This window comes from Oryx dammah, unplaced genomic scaffold (assembly GCF_014754425.2).
Source record: "Oryx dammah isolate SB20612 unplaced genomic scaffold, SCBI_Odam_1.1 HiC_scaffold_26, whole genome shotgun sequence".
NCBI lineage: Eukaryota > Metazoa > Chordata > Mammalia > Artiodactyla > Bovidae > Oryx > Oryx dammah.
In genome coordinates, this window is record NW_024070210.1 from 99,058,480 (window position 1) to 99,084,115 (window position 25,636).

At 42.3% G+C, this 25,636-nt stretch overlaps 1 protein-coding gene across 2 annotated transcripts in view; it reads right to left on the reverse strand.

The window, feature by feature from the left end:
• The window catches only part of LOC120852622 (band 4.1-like protein 4A), a 288,931-nt gene that overhangs the window by 152,876 nt on the left and 110,419 nt on the right, over positions 1-25,636 (reverse strand). For both annotated transcript variants that reach the window (XM_040225954.1, XM_040225953.1), the window contains exon 3: positions 25,144-25,248. In XM_040225954.1, the coding sequence (XP_040081888.1) occupies positions 25,144-25,248 (105 nt within the window). The remainder of the gene's footprint in view (positions 1-25,143; positions 25,249-25,636) is intronic.

Consider the following 25,636-nt stretch of genomic DNA (forward strand, 5'->3'; position numbering starts at 1 on the left):
CAATTAAGAAATGGCTCCTGAGCAAAGACCAAATCCAGAGTGAGGTCAAGAAATTATGAATGTAACCATAAAACTTAAATCTTCAAAATATCTAATATGATATATTATCATGTATAAAACAGATAGCTAGTAGGAAGCTGCTGTATAACACAGTGAGCTCAACTGGTGCTCTGTGACAACCGAGAGGGGTTGGATGGGAAGTGGGGTGGGAGGGAGGTTCAAGAGGGAATTCAGTTCAGTTACTCAGTCATGTCTGACTCTTTGAGACCCCATGGACTGCAGCAAGCCAGGCCTCCCTATCCCTCACCAACTCCCAAAGTTTACTCAAATTCATGTCCATCGAGTCAGTGATGCCATCCAACCACTTCATCCTCTGTCATCCCTTTCTCCTCCCGCCTTCAATCTTTCCCAGCATCAGGGTCTCTTCCAATGAGTCGTTCTTCGCATCAGATGGCCAAAGTATTGGAGTTTCAGCTTCAACATCAGTTCAGTTCAGTTGCTCAGTCGTGTCCAACTCTTTGCAACCCCATGAATCGCATCACGCCAGGCCTCCCTGTCCATCACCAACTCCTGAAGTTCACTCAGACTCACGTCCATCGAGTCAATGATGCCATCCAGCCATCTCATCCTCCGTCGTCCCCTTCTCCTCCTGCCCCTAAATATTCAGGACTGGTTGGATCTCCTTGCAGGTCAAAGGACTCTCAAGAGTCTTCTCCAGCACCACAGTTCAAAAGTATCAATTCTTCAATGCTCAGCTTTCTTTATAGTCCAACTCACATCCATTCATGACTACTGGAAAAACCATACCTTTGATTAGATGGACCTTTGTTGGCAAAGTAATGTCTCTGCTTGTTAGTATGCTGTCAAGGTTGGTCATAACTTTTCTTTTAAGGAGCAAGAGCTTTCTAATTTCATGGCTGCAGTCACCATCTGCAGTGATTTTGGAGCCCAAAAACATACAGTCTGTCACTGTTTCCCCATCTATTTGCCATGAAGTGATGGGACCAGATGCCATCATCTTAGTTTTCTGATGTTGAGCTTTAAGCCAATTTTTTCACTCTCCTCTTTCACTTTCATCAAGAGGCTCTTTAGCTCTTCTTCAATTTCTGCCATAAGGGTGGTATTACCTGTATATCTGAGGTTATTGATATTTCTCCCAGCAATCTTGATTCTAGCTTGTGCTTCTTCCAGCCCAGCGTTTCTCATGATGTACTCTGCATAGAAGTTAAATAAGCAGGGTGACAATATACAGCCTTGATGTATTCCTTTCGCTATTTGGGACCAGTCTGTTGTTCCATGTCCACTTCTAACTGTTGCTTCCTGACCTGCATACAGATTTCTCAAGAGGCAGGTCACATGGTCTGGTATTCCCATGTCTTGAAGAATTTTCCACAGTTTATTGTAGTCCACACAGTCAAAGGCTTTAGCATAGTCAAAAAGCAGAAGTAGATGTTTTTCTGGAACTCTCTTGCCTTTTCAATGATCCAGTGGATGTTGGCAATTTGATCTCTGGTTCCTCTGCCTTTTCTAAAGCCAGAGGAAGTTCACGGTTCATGTAGTGTTGAAGCCTGGCTTGGAGAATTCTGTGCATTACCTTGCTAGCATGTGAGATGAATTCAATTGTATGGTAGTTTGAGCATTCTTTGGCATTGCCTTTCTTTGGAATTGGAATGAAAACTGACCTTTTCCATTCCTGTGGCCACTGCTGAGTTTTCCAAGTTTGCTGGCATATTGAGTGCAGCACTTTCACAGCATCATCTTTTAAGATTCGAAATAGCTCAGCTGGAATTCTATCACCTCTGCTAGCTTTGTTCATAGTGATGTTTATGTGTATACTTATGACTGATTCACACTGTTGTATGGCAGAAAGCAACATGATGTTATTAAGCAATTTTCCTCCAATTAAAAAAAAAGATCTAAAACAATGCCTCATAAACAAAGAAAAGTTCCTCTAAGAATCTTAAGGGCATTGTTTTCCAAAACTTTTACAAGGAATCTAAGGTTTGAAGAGCTTATTTCAAGAAACAGTGATTTGTCCCTAATTATTAGAGAACTGAAAATGAAAGCTACAATGAGATATCACCTCTCATCCAGAATGATTATCATCAAAAATCCATGAACAATAAATGCCAGAGAGCATGTGAAGAGAAGGGAACCCTCCTACACTGCTAGTGGAAATGTAAAAACTGGTACAGCCACTATGCTTAGCAGCATGGAGGTTCTTTAAAAAAACTAAAAATAGGCCCTGCAATCCCACTCCTGGACATATATGCAGAGAAAAACATGATCCAAAAGGATACGTGCACCTCACTGTTCAAGGAAGCACTGTTTACAGTAGTCAAAACATGGAAGCAACCTAAATGTCCATCAACAGAGGAATGGAGAAAAAAAATGTAATACATACATATACAATGGAATATTACTCAGCCATTAAAAGGAATGAAATAATGCCATTTGCAGCAACACAGATGCTAGAGATTGTCATACTGAATGAAGAATGTCAGACAGAGAAGGAGAAATATTGCATGACATCCTTTACAAGTAGAATCTAAAAAGAAAGGACACAAATGAAGTATTCACAAAAAAGAAGCAGACTCAGAGAAGGAGCTTAACAGTTGCTGGTGGGGAAGGATGGGAAAGGGACGGTTAGGGAGTGTGGGATGGACATGTACGCACTGCTATATTTAAAAGGGCCTACGGAACAGCACAAGTAACTCTGCTTAATGTTATGTGGCAACCTGGATGGGAGGGGGGCTGGGGAAGAATGGATACACGTATATGCGTCGCTGAATCATTTGCTGTTCACCTGAAACTATTACAACATCGTCAGTCAGTTGTGCATATGTGCTTAGTCGCTCAGCCGTGTCTGACTCTTTGTGACCCCGTGGAACGAAGCCTACCAGACTCCTCTGCCCATGGGGTTCTCCAGGCAAGACTGTTGGAGTGGGTAGCCATTCTTTTCTCCAGGGACAATTCCCAACCCAGGGACAGAACCTGGGACTCCTGTGTTACAGGCGGATTCTTTACCATCCGAGCGACCAGGGAAGCCCTGGAGAATGGATGCACATATATACACAGCTGAGTCCTTTTGCTGTTCACCTGAAATTATTACAACATTGTTAACTGGTTGTACTCCAACACAAAATAAAATGTGTGTTTTTTTTTAAGAAATAGCAATTTGTATGGCCTTTGTCAAACAGAATTGATTATAAATTGATTCATAAGAAATCCACAAATTTTTTTGAAGAAATTATATCAGCTTTAGTTTAAAGGACAGAAATGATACACACTGAAACAGGCCCTTTGGAACCCAGCCTTCATCAGGCAGAAAGCAGACTGAAAATACTACTCAGCTGCAAACACACTTCACTTTTTATAGAAAGGGAAGGAAAACTCAGAGAACAGAATCAAAAGCCCAGAGGGAAGGGGCAACTGTCACAAGCAGTTAAGACCAACCTCTAATCAAAGAAACAGCTGCTGGCTAGATTTCAGAACTGTTAAGGACTAGTAACTGCTATGTGCCTCCTGTTTTCCCTCATTCTAAATGCAACTGTCTATACCAATTATGGGCTTCCCCGGGGGAAAGCAGTAAAGAATCTGCCTGCCAATGCAGGAGACACAGGTTCAATGCCTGGGTCAGGAAGATCCCCTGGAGAAGGAAATAACAACCCACTCCAGTATTCTTGCCCAGGAAATCTCATGGACAGAAGAGCCTGGTATAGTTCATGGTGCTGGAAAGAGTCGGACAAAACTTAGTGACAAAACAACAACAAATACCAATTACCCTACCCCATGTGTGTCCCACCAGTATACGCTGAATGATGGTCTAGGGTATGTAGATACGTATTTCTCACCCTTCTAATTCACAGGTCTTCAGATCAAGAGGAACTATATTTACAAGGGTGAACTACAGGTACTGAAGAACAATACCCAAAGAGTCTGATGTGATGAACTCCTGTACCTTAAGTCTGAATCCAATGCCATCCTAAACGAGATTTGGAAAGGCCTTGGGAGGGATGTGAGTACATTTTATATGTAGGAAGAAGAGAAATAATTTTTGGCTGGAAGATAAAACTTTCATGTTTTAAAACATGGGCAGATTTAGTTGGTGCTCCCCTCATCAAGTGGGATCATCTAATCTCTCTTCCGTTTACATACAGACTGGCCGTTCCTCTCTTCAAATCAGCAGAATACAGCAAAAGTAATACTCTCTGACTTCTGGGCTTAGTTATAAAAGGTAATACTGCTTTGCCCTTCGGAGAAGGCAATGGCACCCCACTCCAGTACTCTTGCCTAGAGACTCCCACGGACAGAGGAGCCTGGTGGGCTGCTGTCTATGGGGTCGCACAGAGTCGGACATGACTGACGTGACTTAGCAGCAGCAGCTTTGCCCTTCCCTCCCTATCTTCCTCTGGATGCCTGCCCTGGGAACCCAAACTCTACCCTGTGAACAAGTCAAGCAACAACATGTCAATTCCACATGTAGGTGTTCCACCACCAGCCAAGCTCAAGTCAGTGCCGACATCCACAATCAGACACACGGCTGAGATTTCAGATGACTGCAGCCTCCAGCCTTTGAGCCTCTCCAGTTGAAAATAGTGATGCAGAGATAAGCTATCCCTACAAAGCCCTGACCTCGTCACAGGTTCAAGAACAGAGTCACTTTTTTTTTTTTTTGACTGTGCTTTGCAACTTGTAGGATTTTAGTTCCCTGACTAGGGATTGAAACCATATCCTCAGCAGTGAAAGCATGGAGTCCTAACCACTAGTCCACCAAGGAATTCCTAGAGTTGCCTTAATGTATTTACATTTTTTAAAAGAAAAAACTTCATGTATGTATTTATTTAGCTGTGCTGGGTCTTCCTTGCCACATGAGCTCTTCTCTAGTTGTGGTGAGTAGGGCCTGCTCTCTAATTCTGGTCCACAGGTTGCTCAGAGCGGCGGCTTCTCTTGCTGGGAATCACAGGTTCTAAGGCACACAGCCTTCAGCAGTTGCAGCTCCTTGGATATAGGACACGGGCTCAGAAGTTGTGGTAGCCAGGCTCAGGTCCCCTGCAGCACCTGGGATCTTCCCAGATCAGGGACGGAACCCGTGTCTCCTGCACGGGCAGGCAGATTCTTTACCACTGAGCCACCAGGGAAATCCACCTTAATTTACAGTCACTAAACTTGGAGGTGAATGTTACAGAGCCATGATTAACAGGAACACATGCTAATTCATCAAGGTCTCTTTGATCCTCACTCTTGCATTCAACAGGCCTGCTGTTCCCTCTGTGTTTAAATCATCTGTGAACCTCATGAGCACGCCCTAACCCTCTACAGCTTTATCCTAGGAGCTGATATCAATACTGTAACCCCTAGGACGTACCTAGAGACTTCCTTCTAAATTGATATCATTCAAAAATCAGTTCTCTCTGCTTAAGGCTTAGTCAATTAAACTAGCTTTCAATTTAACCATCACTTTTTCATTGAATCCACAAATATATCAACTGTTCTATATAACTTTCTGAATTCTAAATATACTAGTTTTATCAGAAATAAAGCAGTCAGACATGAGTTGGTTTTCTGGTTATTAATAGAACCATGTTGGATTATAGTGACCAACTATTATACCTCCTTGTAGCCCACAGATCATCCCTTGGACATGCCTCCTGTCAAGCTATGACTATCTCCAGTTGGGCTTCTCCACACTGCATCCATAGGCTGTTCCTAATCTCTAAGGGGCCAGGATATCTAATAACAAATGAGTTTGGATTTCTTCTTAAAATAAAAATAAACAGTGTCTTAAGCATGCCAGATTTCATGAGAAAAGTTCTGAATCCCTGAATGGACTTTAAGATATTACCTCAGTGCTATAAGGCTTCCCTGGTAGCTCAGATGGTAAAGAATCTGCCTGCAATGCAGGAGACCCAGGTTCAATCCCAGGGTTGGGAAGATCCCCTGGAGAAGGAAATGGCAACCCACTCCAGTACTCTTGCCTGGAGAATCCCATAGACAGAGGAGCCTGGTGGGCTACACTCCATGGGGTCAAAAGAGTAGGACACGCCTGAGCAACTCAAGCGACTTCAGTTTTTTTTTTCAGTAAGTTTAGTCTACCTTTTGGATAAATGAAGTTGCTACCTACAGACTTCTAACATCTGAATAAGTGAGGCAGCATGATTTATCTTGAAATAAAATCTTAAATCTGCCATACTTTGAAACTGTAGTAATTGACCTAGAGTTTGTTTTTAAACTCTGCTCAAGCAACTGAATATAAAGTGAAAGTGAAGTTGCTCAGTCGTGTCCGACTCTTTGCGACCCAACGGACTGTAGCCTACCAGGCTCCTCCCTCCATGGGATTCTCCAGGCAAGAGTACTGGAGTGGGTTGCCATTTCCTTCTCCAGGGGATCTTCCCGACCCAGGGATCGAACCGGGTCTCCCGCATTCCAGGCAGACACTTTAACCTCTGAGCCATCAGGGAGGAACCATATAATTTGTCACAGAGGAGCCAAGCCAACCCAAGGGGAGTTATGCCGTGAAGTGGACACGGGTACCCTGCTTAGGACCACTATACATAGTTGTGCCCAACTCCAGAGGCCAGAATTACATGGTTAGCCCAGATACGGCAGCCCTGCCCCTCTCCTTCTGCATTTACAGCCTATTTCTCTCTGCTGCTACTGTGTACATGCGCAGTCATGTCTGACTTTTTACGCCCCATGGACTGTCGTCCTCCAGGGTCCTCATCCATGGGATTTTTGGGGCAAGAATACTGCAGTGGGTTTCCACTTCTTCCTCCAGAGGATCTGGAGGATCTGAACCCATACCTCCACACCTTCTGCATTTCAGGTAGATTCTTTACCACCTGGGAAGTCCCTGTTTCTCCCTAACAGACTCTAAAAACCTAGGGAATCTCAGGACCCCAGCTACTTGCCTAACATCTCCGCCTAGATGTCCACTGGGCATCTGAAACTTACCCTTTCAAAACAGAGCTACTGACTCCCCACTCCCCAAATCCAGCTCCTCCGTCAGATGCTATCACTTCTCAGCTTCAGCTTCCAACAGGTTCCCACATACCCAGGCCCCCACATGCTGTCAGGCACTCTATACACCCCTCCTGCTGGTCAACCTGTCACCCTCCTTCTCACTATGCTTAGCAGCACTGCCCTTTTTCTCACTTCTAGAAGGCTTCATATCTGTCCTTGTTTTAAGCCACCGAACAGCTGCTCCTGCCACGGTCCCTCCCTTCTTGTCTTTCAAGCCTCAGTTTAAATGGAATCTCAGAGAGACTTCTTCTGACCACTCAACAAAAGGAGCCTCCCAGTCACTCTGGCACAAATTATGTTATTTTTAAAGCATCTGTCACTACGTGATATTTGAACACATATTTACAATTTATCTCTCCCTAGAATATAAACTAGGGACCTTGTCTTTTGCTGACCACGGCATCCTAGTTGCTGAGACACAGTTGTGACCCAGTAAGAATCTGCTCCGTGACTCAGTGGAAATGAGAAATAGCATTTGCTCTTATCTCATCACAGTCCCAGGTCAGGTCTGGGACACCAACGAGAACCAGGATATCACACGGTAAACAAAAAGTTTTCTGAGTAAATATTCTCTGTAAAATATCCTGCAACTCAAAACAGTGGTGGGCATCATTTCTGCTTAAAAATTGCTTTAAAAAATTAAGTTCCTATATATAATCGGCTTTTAAAGGGCATCCTTTGTTAACTCAAAAGCTACTCTGAAATTTCACAATCCAAAAGAGAAAGTGGGTAAATCTTGCCTCTGTCCCCAAAGAAAGTACCTGCCCCAACTTTGAACAATTTTTGGAGCACCTCTCTTACTGGAATAGGTCATACAAAAATGGTCAAACTAGTCATCTTAGCTTTTTTTCTTCCTTTTTTAAGGTTTTTTAAAATAACATTTCTTAAAAAAAAAAAAAATAAATAACATTTCTTTCTTAAAAGTTAACATGTGCAGAACAGGAAACCAAAAAACACAAGAAGCAAAAAAAAAAAGTCATTCATAATCATATGCAGTTTATCATTTGATGTGTCCTTTTAGGTCTCACTTGTGTATTTTCACAACTAAGCATCCATTTTTATGTAATCAAGGACATATAGTTATGTATCATGCTGTTTCACAAAAATGGCTCCATGTTTTTTACCATTTCAAAGTCCCAAAGCTATGAGTATTTTGATAACCAAGCATGCAATATATTTTAAATTTAATGAATTTCAAGATAAAATAATATAGGAAATAATGCATTTTATCAGGAAGCTACTGGCATACTCCAATCAAATCTCTTTTTATATTCATGAAGAAAACCGTCTTAAGATTCTGAATAAGGTTAAATCAAGGTCAGTTTATCAGAGGTTTGTATCAGAATGCTAGATTTAAAAAAAAAACCCTTGTTTCCTATGATAATCAGAAAAATGTCTAGAAACATTAACTCTAAAGCCACTGCTTTCCCATTATCCAATCAATCAATCAATCGTCTGAAATTCCATCCTGCATAGCTCATTCTGAGTCAACCAGGTAGAATACAGTCTAATAAAATGTTCATGGTAATGAAATTGGCAATATTCTTGTCATGCACTTAAACAACTAAGAAGATGTGGGTCACAGAAATTAGTCACACAAAATCTGTTTTATTGACAAAAAGAACACAGCATACCTGCATACTTTGTTACATCTGCAAATTTATGTGGGTGTATATATATATATAGTGACGTTAGTACCATTTCTGATAGCTTTTGTTTTAAAGTATTTTGTATCTTTACCATGTTCAACTGTTCCTCCTTTTAATCTATTTTTGATGAAAAAGGACACTACTTGCCATTAGTGAAGAAAGAACTCTCTGTGCAAGACAGAATTCAGTCCTTCACCTTACTCAATCTGAAAGACAAATTTATGGAAGCCACGGGATAATCTATTTTATTACATTTTATCAGTAAGCTGGCACATCCCAATCAAATCTCGTTTTACATTCATGAAGAAAATCCTCTTAAGAGTACATGACCCATGGAAGACACATTTGTGTCTATTATGATCAGCCATCTGGGAGAGAAAAGGAATGGTTGTCGGGGGTGGGGGGCGGGTGGCGGAAGAACTACAAGAGGGTTAGGTTCAGATGAACCATGGAGCTGACCCTAGACAAATCTAGGTCCTTCAAAAGCATTTTTGAAACCATGTCAAAAAAATAAACAGACAGGCTTCCCTGGTGGTCCAGTGGCTAAGAATCCACCTTGTAATGCAGGGAATACAGGTTCGACCCCTGGTCAGGGAACTAAGATCCCACATGCCACAACTAAGACTCAATGCAAAAATAAATTAAAAAAAAAAAAAATCAACACCCACAACAAAGAGAATAATCAGAACATGTTCTGCTGGGGTTCTTTCCAGCAGGGCAGCTCCTGAATTCTCACTATGCAGCAAGTGACTGGACTCAGAAGAAATCAAACCCACTCCAAACAGAAACCAGTTCCAGAAAAGCATCATCACTTCCTTCCTTTTCTTTTTTTGGCTGCACTGGCTTATTGTTGCTGCTTTCCCTAGTTCTGGCATATGGGCCTCTCCAGTTGCAGCGTGCTGGCTTAGTTGCCCTGAGGCATATGGGGTCTCGGGCTTCCCAGGTGACTCAAGAACCTGCCTGCAATATGGGAGACAGGGCTTTGACCCCTGGGTTGGGAGGATCCCCTGGAGAAGGAAATGGCTACCCACTCCAGTATTCTTGCCTGGAGAATTCCATGGACAGAGAAGCCTGGTGGGCTACATCCATGAGGCTGCAAAGAGTCAGACATGACTGAGCGACTAACACTTTCACTTCATATGGGATCTTAGTTCCCCAGCCAGGGACCAAACCGGTGTCCCCTACATTGGAAGGCAGAGTCTCAATCACTGCACTTGCCAGAGAAATCGTATCACCTCCTTCCTTAATAGAAACTGTTCATAAACTACAAAGAAATAGAAAAACCTATTTTATTAAAAATACCATTTATTATGAACACATTCTTTAAAAAAAAAATCATAGGTAACACAACTGTGTAGCCACCAGTGACATTACCTGAACTCAAAATCTCATACACCTCCTTCTACTACACATTACACTACCTCTTACAAAAGAGGAAGAGTCTGAATAGCACTCGGTAATCTCCAGCATACTAAGAGTATCATTCATCTGTAACTTCCTGCAATCCCATATACTTCCAACATAACATTCTAATATCTCAGTAATGTTTATATATATATATATATATATATATATATATGAAGTCTAGTTAAAATGAACAAGAGGAAAGTCCTTTCTTAAGAGACCCAAGGCAATAAATTCAAAGAACAGTGGGGAACGGAGGTAGCAAACAAAGAAAAACAAAGAGAGAAGCATTGTGCCCTTTCTCTGACTTGCCATTTGTCCAGGTGAGAGAGCACCTAGTTGGCAGTGGCAGAGGTGGTAACAGAGTGAGAAATGGGGCATAATCCCTACCATCAAGGAGTTTTCAATCAAGTGGGAGATATTATTTAAGAGAAAAACACAAGGTAGTATTCCTTACCTGTCTTCTGTGAAACCTGTATGCAGGTCAATAAGTAACAGTTAAAACTGGACATGGAACAACAGACTGGTTCCAAATTGGGAAAGGAGTACATCAAGACTATATATTGTCATCCTGCTTATTTAACTTACGTGCAGATGTCACTCTGAATGAATCACAAGCTGGAATCAAGACTGTCAGGAGAAATAACAATAACTTCAGATATGCAGATGATACTACCATTATGGTAGAAAGCCAAGACAAATTAAAGAGCCTGTTGATGAAAGTGAAAGAGGAGAGTGAAAAAGCTGGCTTAAAACTCAACATTCAAAAAACTAAGACCACAGCATCCAGTCCAATCACTTCGTGGCAAACAGATGGGGAAACAATGGAACCATGGACAGACTTTATTTTCTTGGGCTCCAAAAGCACTGTGGACAGTGACTGCAGCCATGAAATTAAAAGACACTTGCTCCTTGAAGAAAAGCTATGACAAACCTAGATAGCACATTAAAAAGCAGACATTACTTTGCCTATTAAGGTCTGTCTAGTCAAAGCTATGGTTTTTCCAGTAGTCATGTATGGATGTGAGAGCTGGACAATAAAAAAGGCTGAGAGCTAAAGAATCAATGCCTTTGAACTGTGGTGTTGGAGAAGACTCTTGAGAGTCCCTTGGACTGCAAGATCAAACCAGTCAATCTTAAAGGAAACCAATCCTGAATATTCACTGGAAAGACTGATGTTGAAGCTGAAGCTCCAATACTTTAGCCACCTGACACAAGCCAACTCATTGGAAAAAGACCCCGATGCTGGGAAAGACTGAGGGCAGAAAGAGAAGGGGATGACAGAGGATCAGATAGCTGGATGGCCTCACTGACTGAATGGACATGAGTTTGAGCAACTCTGGGAGATGGTGAAGGACAGAGAAGCTTGGCATGCTGCAGTCCATGGGGTCACAAAGGGTCAGACACTACTGAGCAACTAAACAACAAGAATTTCCAATGCGTGGTAGGAGTAAGCCTAGGGCATTTCTGGGGGATGAGAGCAAGCTTTAGGAAAGACATCTCAATCAGATAGTAAGGAAGAGCAGGATCACCAGGTAAAAATCAGGCACGAAAGACAAGAAGGGTATTCGAGCCAAAGAAGCAGAGGGTACGTCACGAGACACTGCAGGTGGTTGAGGGTAGTGTTCAGGAACCTGTAGTGCAGGTCTGGGTGGAGGATGGCTGGGGGACTAAAGACAAGAATTATAGTGCAAGAAAAGCTCTAAAACAACAAAGGGCCACATTTCTTAAAGGATCTTGTAAACCTTGTTATGGAATTTCTGAATTTTTCCTTAGGGATTCATTAAAGAATTTGAAGCCACAGAGAAGACATTCTTAAAGTAGTATTTCTGAAACAAAACTACAATTGCAAGGGGGAAAACACGGGAGGGAGCAAGAGAGAAGACAGGAAGACCAATCAGAAAGTTTTTACAGAAATCCAGGTTCCCAGGCTGGCACTTCAACCAGGATTCAGGGCTAGGGACTGGTGCTAGAAGGGTAAGAGGTGACCACAGTCCTGCAGACACACTGCTCTCCCCGCTTAATTTTGAACAGTGGTTTTCACTCTCAAAAGTATCCTAGGTTGCATGGTTAATTACACAGTCACATTAGCCATTCAGAACTGACAGACTTGGTGACTCCTCAGCTCTGAGAAGGGAGATGACGGATTTGGGGATGACGCCCTAGCCTGAAGTGCAGCATTCACCAAGGTATTCAAGAAGAAGGGCAGACAACTTCTTATGCAACTGGAAGAACATCCTAAAGGGTACACAGACAACAGATAGTTTTAAGGGGCTTAATTCTAGGATCCTCAACTTCCATATACATTTTTATTCCCACTTTTATTGAGAAATTATTGACATACACAACTACGTTTAAAGCATTCAACACAATGGTGTAATTCATATATATTGTGAAATGATTACTGCAATAGGTTCAGCTAACGTTCACCTTCTCACATACACACAATAAAAAGAAAGAAAAAATAGTTCACCTTTTGATGAGAACTCTTGGGATTTGCTCTCTTCACACATTCTTTTAGACCTGATCTACTGGGCACAGTTCTCCCCACCACCCACCCCTTTCACAAACACTCCTTTCCCATTTACAGTAGGAAGGCACCTCTCACCCTTTCAAATTCTCTAGAGCACACTGCCCCAAGATGTGGAAAATCCTCGAGCAGAAAAATGCCAGTGTTTTAAATACCAGTGTTAGCAAATTTTCCTTCAATAAAACACTCTTAAACCAGAAGACCAGGGTGTTCTGTCTTTCCAAACCTTACCTGTCCTTTTGACCCACTCCAGTACTCTTTTCTGGAAAATCCCATGGATGGAGGAGCCTGGTAGGCTACAGTCTATGGGGTCACAAAGAGTTGGAAACAACTGAGCGACTTCACTTTCACAGACAAATTAAGAGAAGTATGGTATTTTGCTCCTTGGCGAGGCTGTTCTGAACTCAGGTATATTACAGAACAAGGCAACAAAAGGAATGGCGATTTTTGTTTAATGATCTTGCAATTTCCACCATCCAGCTATTATCAAAATACATAAAAATATGGCTAGGTCAGGAGATAGAGATCCATAGAAAAAACAAATCAAAGCCCTGGAAAACCTATCACATGTAAGTGATAGGTTTATCACTTAGATAACCTTATCTGTGCCTTATCTGTCTATACTCATCCAGAAATCAAATTCCCAGGTGAAATACTTGTCACAGGACACATGTTAACATTTTTATTTAAACTGACAAAATATAGAATACACGCTGGTTTAGCTGAGTGGTTTAATAACTGGTTTTGCCAGAGGGACTTCCCTGGTGGCTCGGAGGGTAAAGCATCTGCCTACAATGCAGAAGACCAGGGTTCAATCCCTGCGTTGGGAAGATCTCCTGGAGAAGGAAATGGCAACCCACTCCAGTATTCTTGCTTGGAAAATCCCATGGACAGAGGAGCCTGGTAGGCTACAGTCCATGGGGTCGCAAAGAGTTGGACACGACTGAGCAACTTCACTTTCACTTTGGCAAAGTGAAAGTTGGACTCTCTTTATAAATTGGATGAACTAAATCTGAAGCTCCTATATTCTGATGAAAATACAAATACACAAGTAGATAAAAGCATTTTACCAAATATCATATATTGGCAAATGTTCATTAAAATGAACAATTTTTAGTTTGCAGCCGGAAGCAGAAAGCCGGCGCACTAAGCGCGGCCGAGAAGAGCGACCCCACATCCGAGGTCAGGGGCAGGGGCCAAGCGTGCCAGGCTGCGACGGCGCAGGAACGGCCGAAAGGGGCTACCCTGCGTCTGAGGTGAGGGGCAGCGGCCGAGAGGAGACACCCCACGTCCGAGGTCAGGGGCGGCGGCCGAGAGGAGACACCCCGCGTCCGAGGTCAGGGGCAGCCGGGAGAAGCCACCTCGCGCCTGATGCCAGGGCTGGCAGCCAGGACGAGCAACCCGAGGAGCAGTGGCTGTGCAGGCACAGGAGGGCCTAGAGGAGCAATCCCACCTTGAAGGTCAGGAACGGCGGCGGTAAGGAGATACCCCTCCTCCAAGGTAAGGAGCAGCAGCTGTGCTTAGCTGGAGCAGCCGTGAAGAGATACCCCACGCCCAAGGTAAGAGAAACCCAAGTAAGATGGTAGGTGTTGCAAGAGGGCATCAGAGGGCAGACACACTGAAGCCATACTCACAGAAAACTAGTCAATCTAATCACACTAGGACCTCAGCCTTGTCTGACTCAGTGAAACCAAGCCATGCCTGCAGGGCAACCCAAGATGGGTGGGTCATGGTGGAGAGGTCTGACAGAACGTGGTCCACTGGAGAAGGGAATGGCAAACCCCTTCAGTATTCTTGCCTTGAGAACCCCATGAACAGTATTAAAAGGCAAAATGATAGGATACCAAAAGAGGAACTCCACAGGTCATTAGGTGCCCAAAATGCTACTGGAGATCAGTGGAGAAATAACTCCAGAAAGAATGAAGGGATGGAGCCAAAGCAAAAACAATACCCAGCTGTGGATGTGACTGGTGATAGAAGCAAGGTCCGATGCTGTAAAGAGCAATATTGCATAGGAACCTGGAATGTCAGGTCCATGAATCAAGGCAAATTGGAAGTGGTCAAACAAGAGATGGCAAGGGTGAACGTCGACATTCTAGGAATCAGCGAACTAAAATGGACTGGAATGGGTGAATTTAACTCAGATGACCATTATATCTACTATTGCGGGCAGGAATCCCTCAGAAGAAATGGAGTAGCCATCATGGTCAACAAAAGAGTCCAAAATGCAGTACTTGGATGCAATCTCAAAAACGACAGAATGATCTCTGTTCGTCTCCAAGGCAAACCATTCAATATCACAGTTATCCAAGATTATGCCCCAACCAGTAACGCTGAAGAAGCTGAACTTGAATGGTTTTATGAAGACCTACAAGACCTTCTAGAACTAACACCCAAAAAAGATGTCCTTTTCATTATAGGGGACTGGAATGCAAAAGTAGGAAGTCAAGAAACACCTGGAGTAACAGGCAAATTTGGCCTTGGAATGCGGAATGAAGCAGGGCAAAGACTAATAAGAGTTTTGCCAAGAAAATGCACTGCTCATAGCAAACACCCTCTTCCAACAACACAAGAGAAGACTCTACACATGGACATCACCAGATGGTCAACACCAAAATCAGATTGATTATATTCTATACAGCCAAAGATGGAGAAGTGCTATACAGTCAACAAAAACAAGACCAGGAGCTGACTGTGGCTCAGATCATGAAATCCTTATTACCAAATTCAGACTCAAATTGAAAAAAAGTAGGGAAAACCGCTAGACCATTCAGTTATGACCTAAATCAAATCCCTTATGATTATACAGTGGAACTAAGAAATAGATTTAAGGGCCTAGATCTGATAGACAGAGTGCCTGATGAACTATGGAATGAGGTTCGTGACACTGTACAGGAGACAGGGATCAAGACCATCCCCATGGAAAAGAAATGCAAAAAAGCAAAATGGCTGTCTGGGGAGGCCTTACAAATAGCTGTGAAAAGAAGAGAGGTGAAAAGCAAAGGAGAAAAGGAAAGATATAAGCATCTGAATGCAGAGTTCCAAAGAATAGCAAGAAGAGATAAGAAAGCCTTCTTCAGCGATCAATGCAAAGAAATAGAGGAAAACAACAGAATGGGAAAGACTAGAGATCTCTTCAAGAAAATTAGAGATACCAAGGGAACATTTCATGCAAAGATGAGCTCGATAAAGGACAGAAATGGTATGGACCTAACAGAAGCAGAAGATATTAAGAAGAGGTGGCAAAAATACACAGAAGAACTGTACAAAAAATATCTTCATGACCCAAATAATCATGATGATGTGATCACTAATCTAGAGCCAGACATCTTGGAATATGAAGTCAAGTGGGCCTTAGAAAGCATCACTACGAACAAAGCTAGTAGAGGTGATGGAATTCCAGTTGAGCTGTTTCAAATCCTAAAAGATGATGCTGTGAAAGTGCTGCACTCAATATGCCAGCACATTTGGAAAACTCAGCAGTGGCCACAGGACTGGAAAAGGTCAGTTTTCATTCCAATTCCAAAGAAAGGAAATGCCAAAGAATGCTCAAACTACCACACAATTGCACTCATCTTACATGCTAGTAAAGTAATGCTCAAAATTCTCCAAGCCAGGCTTCAGCAATACGTGAACCATGAACTCCCTGATGTTCCAGCTGGTTTTAGAAAAGGCAGAGGAACCAGAGATCAAATTGCCAACATCCGCTGGATCATGGAAAAAGCAAGAGAGTTACAGAGAAACATCTATTTCTGCTTTATTGCCTATGCCAAAGCCTTTGACTGTGTGGATCACAATAAACTGTGGAAAATTCTGGAAGAGATGGGAATACCAGACCACCTGACCTGCCTCTTGAGAAATCTGTATGCAGGTCAGGAAGCAACAGTTAGAACTGGACATGGAACAACAGACTGGTTCCAAATAGGAAAAGGAGTCCGTCAAGGCTATATATTGTCACCCTGCTTATTTAACGTCTATGCAGAGTACATCATGAGAAACGCTGGACTGGAAGAAACACAAGCTGGAATCAAGAGTGCCGGGAGAAATATCAGTAACCTCAGATATGCAGATGACACCACCCTTATGGCAGAAAGTGAAAAGGAGCTAAAAAGCCTCTTGATGAAAGTGAAAGAGGAGAGTGAAAAAGTTGGCTTAAAGCTCAACATTCAGAAAACGAAGATCATGGCATCTGGTCCCATCACTTCATGGGAAATAGATGGGGAAACAGTAGAAATAGTGTCAGATTTTATTTTTTTAGGCTCCAAAGTCACTGTAGATGGTGACTGCAGCCCTGAAATTAAAAGACGCTTACTCCTTGGAAGAAAAGTTATGACCAACCTAGATAGTATATTCAAAAGCAGAGACATTACTTTGCCGACTAAGGTCCATCTAGTCAAGGCTATGGTTTTTTCAGTGGTCATGTATGGATGTGAGAGTTGGACTGTGAAGAAAGCTGAGCACCGAAGAATTGATGCTTTTGAACTGTGGTGTTGGAGAAGACTCTTGAAAGTCTGATGGCTATCAATTAAAACAGCAAAGTATTATAAATTTTAATAATTCTTAAACTTAAAAAGTGAATATTTATTGGAAGTGCATCTTGATAAAATACTGGACTGCTTCTTCTCAGTACCCTTGAATGATTTTAATATACTCCTGGTGTCAGACAGGGGTCAGCATCAATTTTATTCCTATTTCTTGTCTTTATAAGGATGAGCACTGAGTAACGTTATCTACTCCAGAAGGTAGATTGAAAATGAAGGAGTTTTGATAAAGGAAGATCACTCAGTTTTTTGAACTCTCCTGAGTTATACACCGCCCCCCCCAAAAATCACACAGTGATCTGTCATCTAAAATTACTTTCAGTAATCTTTAGGCATCTCAAATGCACTGTAGTCATCACCATCCCCTCTCAACCTGCTCTGAGAGCAAGGGTATCTCAGACCACTCATCAGGTTCTGCTTTAGTTTAGTTTGAAAGCAAGGGGTTCAAAACTTACTGAATGGCAAACAGTTTGTAATCATTAGAGTAATTCAACTTCACAGTGTCTGGGAGATGTATTAAAAATGCTTTACCAAGACTTATCAAAGCAGTATTTGTTATGTTTTTTCTCTCTTACTTAGAGGCACCTGATGTAATCTATTTTGATTTGAAAGGATTCAGTTCACTTCAGTTCCAGTTCAGTCGCTCAGTCATGTCTGACTCTTTGCGACCCTGTGAATCGCAGCATGCCGGGCCTCCCTGTCCACCACCATGTCCCGGAGTTCACTCAGACTCGCGAGAAGGCTGCAGATGCAGAAGCAAAATCCAGGAGAGAGGCCCTGGGGCTCCTCCACTGAGAGGAGGGAAAAGGATGATTAAGAAGCAACTAAGAGTCCCTTGGGCTGCAAGGAGATCCAAGCAGCCCATCCTAAAGGAGATCAGTCCTGAGTGTTCATTGGAAGGGCTGATGTTGAAGCTGAAACTCCAGTACTTTGGCACCTGATGCGAAGAGTTGACTCATTGGAAAAGACCCTGATGCTGGGAAAGATTGAGGGCAGGAGGAGAAGAGGACGACAGAGGGTGAGATGGTTGGATGGCATCCCTGACTCAATGGGCATGAATTTGGGTAAACTCCGGGAGTTGGTGATGGACTGGGAGGCCTGGTGTGCTGCGGTCCATGGGGTCTCAAGGAGTCGGACGTGACTGAGCAGCTGAACTGAACTGAAGTGTGTACAGAGGGTTAAGAAGCTGGGGAGTTTCCATCTGATTGCTTTTATTGTCTCAGTGAAGAGAAGAGTTCACTGGGGGAAAGGGCATTCATGTGCTGGCTGACTCTGTAATGCAAGGTGTCTCCCTCCTTCTTTGACTTCTAAAGTTACCGGACAGCAGACTGGGCAGGTTGAATTCTATATTCTGAGAAAAGCTGTAACTAGGTAAAATCTGCATTTGAAGGAGTAATTTGTAGAGAAGCCTCAAGCTAACATTCAAATAGAATGTGGGAACTCCTGCGGTGGACCGACGGCTAAGACTCAGCGGTCCCAATGCAGGGGCCCCGGTTCCACCCCTGGTCAGGGAACTAGATCCTGTGTGCCACAATGAAGGTTAAAGACCCCATATGCCACACTAAGGCCCGCACACCCAAATAAGCAAAACAAATAAGTATTTAAAGTAAAACGGGACATGATTATAAATTCTAAAACCAGAAGTAGTAATAGGATATCACATTTACTCTTATTATTGCTTTCAAAATCAACAAAACGGATCTTCAAAAATCTCCAGAGGTGTTTAAGCGTCCAGAGCTTATTAGATTTTCTCTCCTTTCCTCCAGACTGTTTCCTTCTTTCCTCTAGTTCACCTTTTAAAAATATATTATCACCAGCAATATTTTCCTCCATCCTAGTTTCAACACGAAAAGTGTTCAAAGTGTTTAAAACTGTATAATACACAATGAGCTTTCAGGTGTTCTCTAATTTGATCCTTCAACAGTCTTGAATGTCGGGGCAAGGAAAGCATCTCAGTATTCAGAAAAATGAAGTGACTTGACCTTTCTTAAGAGCAGAGCTAGGGCTCGACCTGTCTTGTGACCCCAAAGGCAGTTATCTGTTCCGCTACCGCTCCACACTCCATTTACAATAACAAAGGCAGCTCATGCTTCTTTCAACTTCAGAGTAATTTCAAACTTGCCCAACTGTTAAAGTGAAGAAGCCTGTATTAAAATCCCAATTCTCTGCCTATCTTGAACAGATCTCACTCCCTCCCTCATAATAAGGAATCTAGATAATCCTTGCAGCAGCAACTAATGTACTCATAGACTTCTGCGACGTACACATGCAGTCCTAATCACAGAAATTCTGCACACCTGCAGAAGGATATATGCTAATATTACCCAGAGCTGTAACAGTGTCTCGGGTTTCTCCCTAATGCAGTGAACCCAAACAAGAAAGCCCTCATGTTTCCACTGAGCCAGCAAAATAAAACTCTCCCCACAGTAACCACATGCACTGGTTTCTTTTTGATGCTGGAACAAATGACCATAAACTTGTGGCTTCAAACAGCAGAAATTTATTATCTTGCAATTCTGAAGGCCAAAAGTCCAAAACGATCTCAGTGGATATGAGACTGAAGGTCTGTGTCCACTACAAGTTTACATGTTAAAGCCCCAATCCCCTATGTATCCGTGTATGCTCAGTCATGTCTAACTCTCTGCGACCCTGTGGACTGTAGCCCACCAGGCTCCGCTGTCCATGGGGTTTTCCAGGCAAGAATACTGGAGTGGGTTGCCAATTCCTCCTCCAAGGGATCCTCACGACCCAGGGATCGAACCCCCATCTCCTGCATCTACTGCACTGGCAGGTGGGTTCTTTAACACTGAACCACCTGGGGTGATGGTATTTGGAGGTAGGGCCTTTGGGAGGTAATTAGGTCAGGGAGAAATGGGATTAGTGCTCTTACAAGAAAGCTCTTATACCACATGAAATTATGTGGTGTAATTTCAGCAGTCATCTGTCTGAAACCTGGAAAAGGGCCCTCACCAGAATCCAACCATGTTGGCACTCTCCTTCCAGACTTTCAGCCTCTAGGGCTGTGAGAAATCAATGCTTCTTCCTTAAACCACCCAGCCTACAGTAATTTGTTAAAGCAGCCCAAACTGACTAAGACACTGGGCTTAAAACTTAAGTGTAGGCAGGGCTGTGTTCCTTCTGGAAGAACCTGAGGCGAACCCTTGGCTTGCCTTTTCCAACTGTTAGAGGCCAGCTGCCTCCCTGGTATCGAGGCCTCCTTTCAGTGCGTGCACCACTTTGACCTCTGTGCCCACTGTCACATCTGCTCTGACCCTCTTGCCTTCTCTTTCACCTGCAAGAATACATGTAACTATATTGGCCCCACCTGGATAACCTCCCAATCACAAGACCCTCACTGTAGTCGCATCTGCCAAGTCCCTTTGGCCATCTAAAGTGACACGCCCACAGGGGCTGGGGATGAGAACACTGAGCAGAGAGGGCTGGTGCTCACCTGGACTGAAGCTGCACCACGCACAGCTGCTGGCCACGGGCCATGAGAGAAACAGGAAGGGGTTCCCAATGAGCAGCCACTCAACCGGTGACAGGCAGGCCTAGAACACACTGCAGGGCGTCCACTCTCCTGAGAGTGCTGCTGTTCGAGACTGAGGGTTAATACCTGAAGAGAATTTTAAATACTTACAGCTAGTGAGTGGCATGGTCATTAGACAAAACTGATGTACTCTTCTAATCCCTATGACAGACTGCCTCACATCCAGCTACCATCAAGACTGGTCCAGATATAAAAAGGACATATTCCACACAGACCAGTCTGGATTAAGAATGAACCTGATAACCCAGTTCAGAGCAGAACAGAAAGGAGGTTCTAGATCCAGGCTAAGGTTAACTGCTTTCACCGTTGCCATTTTTAGAAAAAGAAACTGCAAGTACATGAACTCCATGGTGCATCTAAAAGAAAGCCTGAGGTGATGCGGGAAGCACTGTGTTAATTCAGTCTGAGTAAATGTGTCTTCATGAAGGACTATTGTTATTGTCCTAAGATCCTTTTACAGAACCCTCCTGAGAAGTAAAGAAATTACGAAGCCCAGAGTGTTCCAAATCAAGTCAGCTATACCTCAGAGAGACATTAGCCTTAACAAGGTTATGTTTCTATTCTGAATACTCATTGGAAGGACTGATGCTGAAGCTCCAATACTTTGACCATTGATGCGAAGAGTCAACTCATTGGAAAAGACTCTGATGCTGGGGAAGACTGAGGGCAGGAGGAGAAAGGGGGCAACAGAGGATGAGATGGTTGGATGGAATCACCGACTCAATGTATATGAATCTGAGCAAACTCCGGAAGATAGTGGAGGACAGGGAAGCCTGGCATGCTGCAGTCCAAGGGGTCACAAAGAGTCAGACACAACTGAACAACTGAACAACAAGTACTCTTTACACATATAGAACATCTAAATCTAGGCATTTGCTACATAAATTTCCCAGGACTTGGTTCCATGAAATATACAGTTTAATAAAATTTGAATTTTTTCATTTAACATTCCAGGCATGAAACTCCCTTTCCTCAGAATTCCTCATCTTACATGCATTCAAGTCAGGACATTATTGTACCAGATAACTGGAAGATCTTGAAGACATGAAGACTTGGGTTTGAATTCTGATCTTAATACTTGCTGGTTGTGTGACCTTGGGGACATTGTTTAACCATTTTAGCTTCCTTTTCTTCATCTCTGATGGTAAAGTAACAATATTTAACTTGAACCGTTGTTCTGGATATGTAATGAACATAAGAAAATGTTCAACAGTTGCTGGTGTATTGATGACAAAGATGGTGATGGCTGATACATTGAGGCCTGTTGGTTATTTCTGTTCTCCAGGAGAGAGAACAAGTTCCCTGCGATGTGGGGTCTACCTGCCACAGGGACATATTTATCAGGCATATATGCATGTACTATTTGCTCAGTCATGTCTGACTCTTTGTGACTTCATGGACTATAGCCCGCCAGGCTCCTCTGACCACAGAATTCTCTAGGCAAGAATACTGGAGTGGGTAGCCATTCCCCTCTCCAGGGATCTTCCTGACCCAGGGATTGAACTCCTGAATTACAGGCAGATTCTTGACCATCTCAGCCACCAGGGAAGCCGCCGGTTGCTGCCTAATTCTCTAGGGTATAGCTGCCCATCTTCTCATGCAACACACACCTATTCCCTGAGATGGGCATAAAGCCTTCTATAACCTTTCCCCGTCAGCTCTGCAGCCACTGCCAGTCTAAGTCACCTATAGACGCATCCTTACACTTTGACCACACCTGGATGACTAGCAGTGCTGCAGGCTGCCTCCTGCATTGCAGGCAGATTCTTTACTGTCTGAGCTACCAGGAAAGCCCTCTACTTCCCCCGTCCCCAGCCAGTTCAGGCACGGCCCCAAAGCATGATCCACTGCTGATGGACGGAGGGGGAGGAAGAGTTTTTCTTTGATGCACTCATCTCTTTTTCCTGTCCTCTTTCTTCCTTTCATCCCCAGGTCCTCTTCCCAATCTCTTTGCACTGGCTTCAAGAGTTGATCTAAGCGGTCCCCATTAGGACCTCAAAGTCTTCTATTTAGGTCTTAATTACATATAAGATCCTTACACAGGCATTGTTCATTAAAATAAACTTCTGGGCACAGAAAAAGAGTAAAGCAATAAACAAAATCCAATCTAATGGACAGTAATCCAGGCATATTCACAGAAATAACTCCTCTGTTTTTAAGACAAAGACTTTTCCCCATGTCCTGTGCTCTTCTAGCATCGGGCTATTCTTAAACTCGTATTCACCATTAAGTAACTATGGGATAGGAAGGGCTGTTTCGACTAGTATAGAGAGGAAGTAGGGAAATATGAAGTGAGGTTTACTGACAATCCCCTCAAAGACTTACAGCTGGGGGGCTGCCCTTCTAGAGTGATGGAGGTCCCAACACCTATCTCAAAATCCAAGAGAAGCACATCAAGCACTCTACCAACCCTGCAGAAATGACAGGCTTTGATCAAACAGTTACCTAAAGGAAGGGTAAATTGTCATGACCTTATTCTCATAGCTTCCTACAATGGAAAACAATGCATTTAAACATGCAAAGACTAAGTCATGTTTACAAATCACCTCTTATTTTTTCTGAGTTTACTATAAAGAACACAAATTCAAAAGACCAAGAAATCATGTGATTTACACATCTGATGTTTTTCCCACATAAAAAAACATGTCTTAAATAAGTTTTCTCCTTCATATTATGTGTTTTCTCCTAAGCCTGTATCAGAAATGCCAACTCTTAGAAATAAAGGTAATGGAAAAATAAATTTTGATCTTAACAAGCCCTAGAAAACTTTAAATAAACTATCAATACCACCTTCCAATTCTTTTGCAATGATACAAGCCATTGTTTGAAATTCTCTAGCTTTTCACATTTTTTCCTTTGGAATGTTAAAAAAAAAAAACAAAGATAAGGTCTATACAATTTTAGCAAGAAAGTCAATCTTTCCAGGCAAGTTCTGACATACAAGATCAGAAACTGAATTTCCCTCTGCTGGAAAAATACTATTTCAAAAATATGAAGATAATACAAGATATTTTCTATGGCCTTCAATTTAATCTCTCAGTATAGATTTACAGTTTTGCTATGTTGACTTACAGTCGTACAAGACAGAATTCAGTGACCTGAATATGTCCATTCCCTTTGAAGCACGTATTAATGACCACTTGCCTTTAGAAAGCAATTCCTTCCTATGGAAAGCTAAGTAACACACCCCATTTTTTATTCCTACTTTGTGAAATCTTGTGAAACAGAACAAGCTTGTTATGGAAGAAGCTCAAGAACATATTGCCATCAACCGCATTCCATTTGCCTGCCTCTTCTCATCCTAGCATGTTAGTGAGAACAGAACAAGAAACCCCACTCAGATAATCAGTGAACCGCAACGAACAGACCCCAGACCCAGATGACTCAGTGGAGGCTAGGCGAACTAAGGAAGAAAGAAGAGAAAAGCCATTTTAACAGGCATATAAAAAAATGAAAGGTCAAATATGGTATTTTTAAGGTAAGCATTAAGCATTATAAGCATAAGACTTTCTAGCTCAGGTTAAGATCTGTCTTAGATTTTTAAGCCAAAAGTCATATTAATGAATATACTTTCATATCTCACAACCCTCCTCACCTTCAAAATCTTTCCTCTCTTCATCATCCAAGAGAGCTTTTCAACCTTATAACCAAATAGAATCTACACTAACCAATTTGCTAAGTTTGTTAATAACTCTCTACCATCCAACCCGTTAGGAAGATCTTGAGTTAAATCCTCCTGAACAAATGACATCCAACACCAAAAGCTTGGTTGCCTTTATTACTCTTACTTCATCAAGCTTATGAATGAAAACCTCTACTTAGTTTATCTTATAATTGCTTGTCCAACTTATAAAACTTAGATAGGCACCTTTTTACACTGTATTTCTCTTAAATACTCTTTAACCATTTACTTTCCTAAAAAACAATAATAACCACAAGGAGCTTAGCCTGGTGTGCTGTGACAACCCAGAGGAGTGAGACTGGGGGGGGGGGGGGGGAAAAGGGGGGGCAAAGGGGGGGGGGATTTGTGTATATTTATAACTCACTTGTGTCGTACAGCAGAAACCCACACAGCATTGTAAGGCAATTATCCTCCAATTTAAAAATTTTTTTTTAATTTTAAAAAGCAATAATACTTATCACTATAAGACATTAGTCATTTGGCTCCTAACACATTAAATGGCTAATTCAGTCCTCCTAACAACTCAAAGGGAAAGTACTCTCTATAATATAATTGTAAAAAACAGAAACCATGTAAGCCACCTGTAAAGAAATCTACACACACAAACTGTGAATCCTACAACTCTACAGACTTTTGGCAGAAGAGGGAAAACATTCAAAGAAATTAGCAGTGGAAAACATGTTTAAGTTTTTCAGTTACAAGAGAAGGCAGAGATATGATGAAATTTACAGCCAGAAAGTTTAATATGAAGTGACTGCACTCACCGTTTGATGGTTTCTGTCACAGTAACGCAGTCCAAAATAGTCCACCTCCACAAGGTTTATGTGACGAAACACGTGTTCAAGGACAACGGACCCTTTCGTTGACTTCTGCAAAAATAATTCACAGGTTGTGTCTTTTTTTTTCTTTTTAATAAGGTGTCTTGTCTTTCTCAGTGGGACACAGCCACAGTTCTCATCTTTTATTAGCTTTGCTCACATGGAAACAATTTTATTAGCCCACAGTTCCCTCTTTAAGTTTTGCCTCAATTACAAAGAGATTTAAGTATTAAATAAATACTTCTGAAAAACAATTTTAAATTATTATTTATTATAAATTAATGAGATGCTTTTCTTATGAGACTAAAATATCAAGACAAAGTTATTATTTTAATAAAGATAATAGCTTACACGAAGTACGTCTAATAAATTCATCAAAAAGAATTTACTTTGGTTAAAATCCCATACTTCTCTCACTTTAAAAAGCAGTTTTCACCAG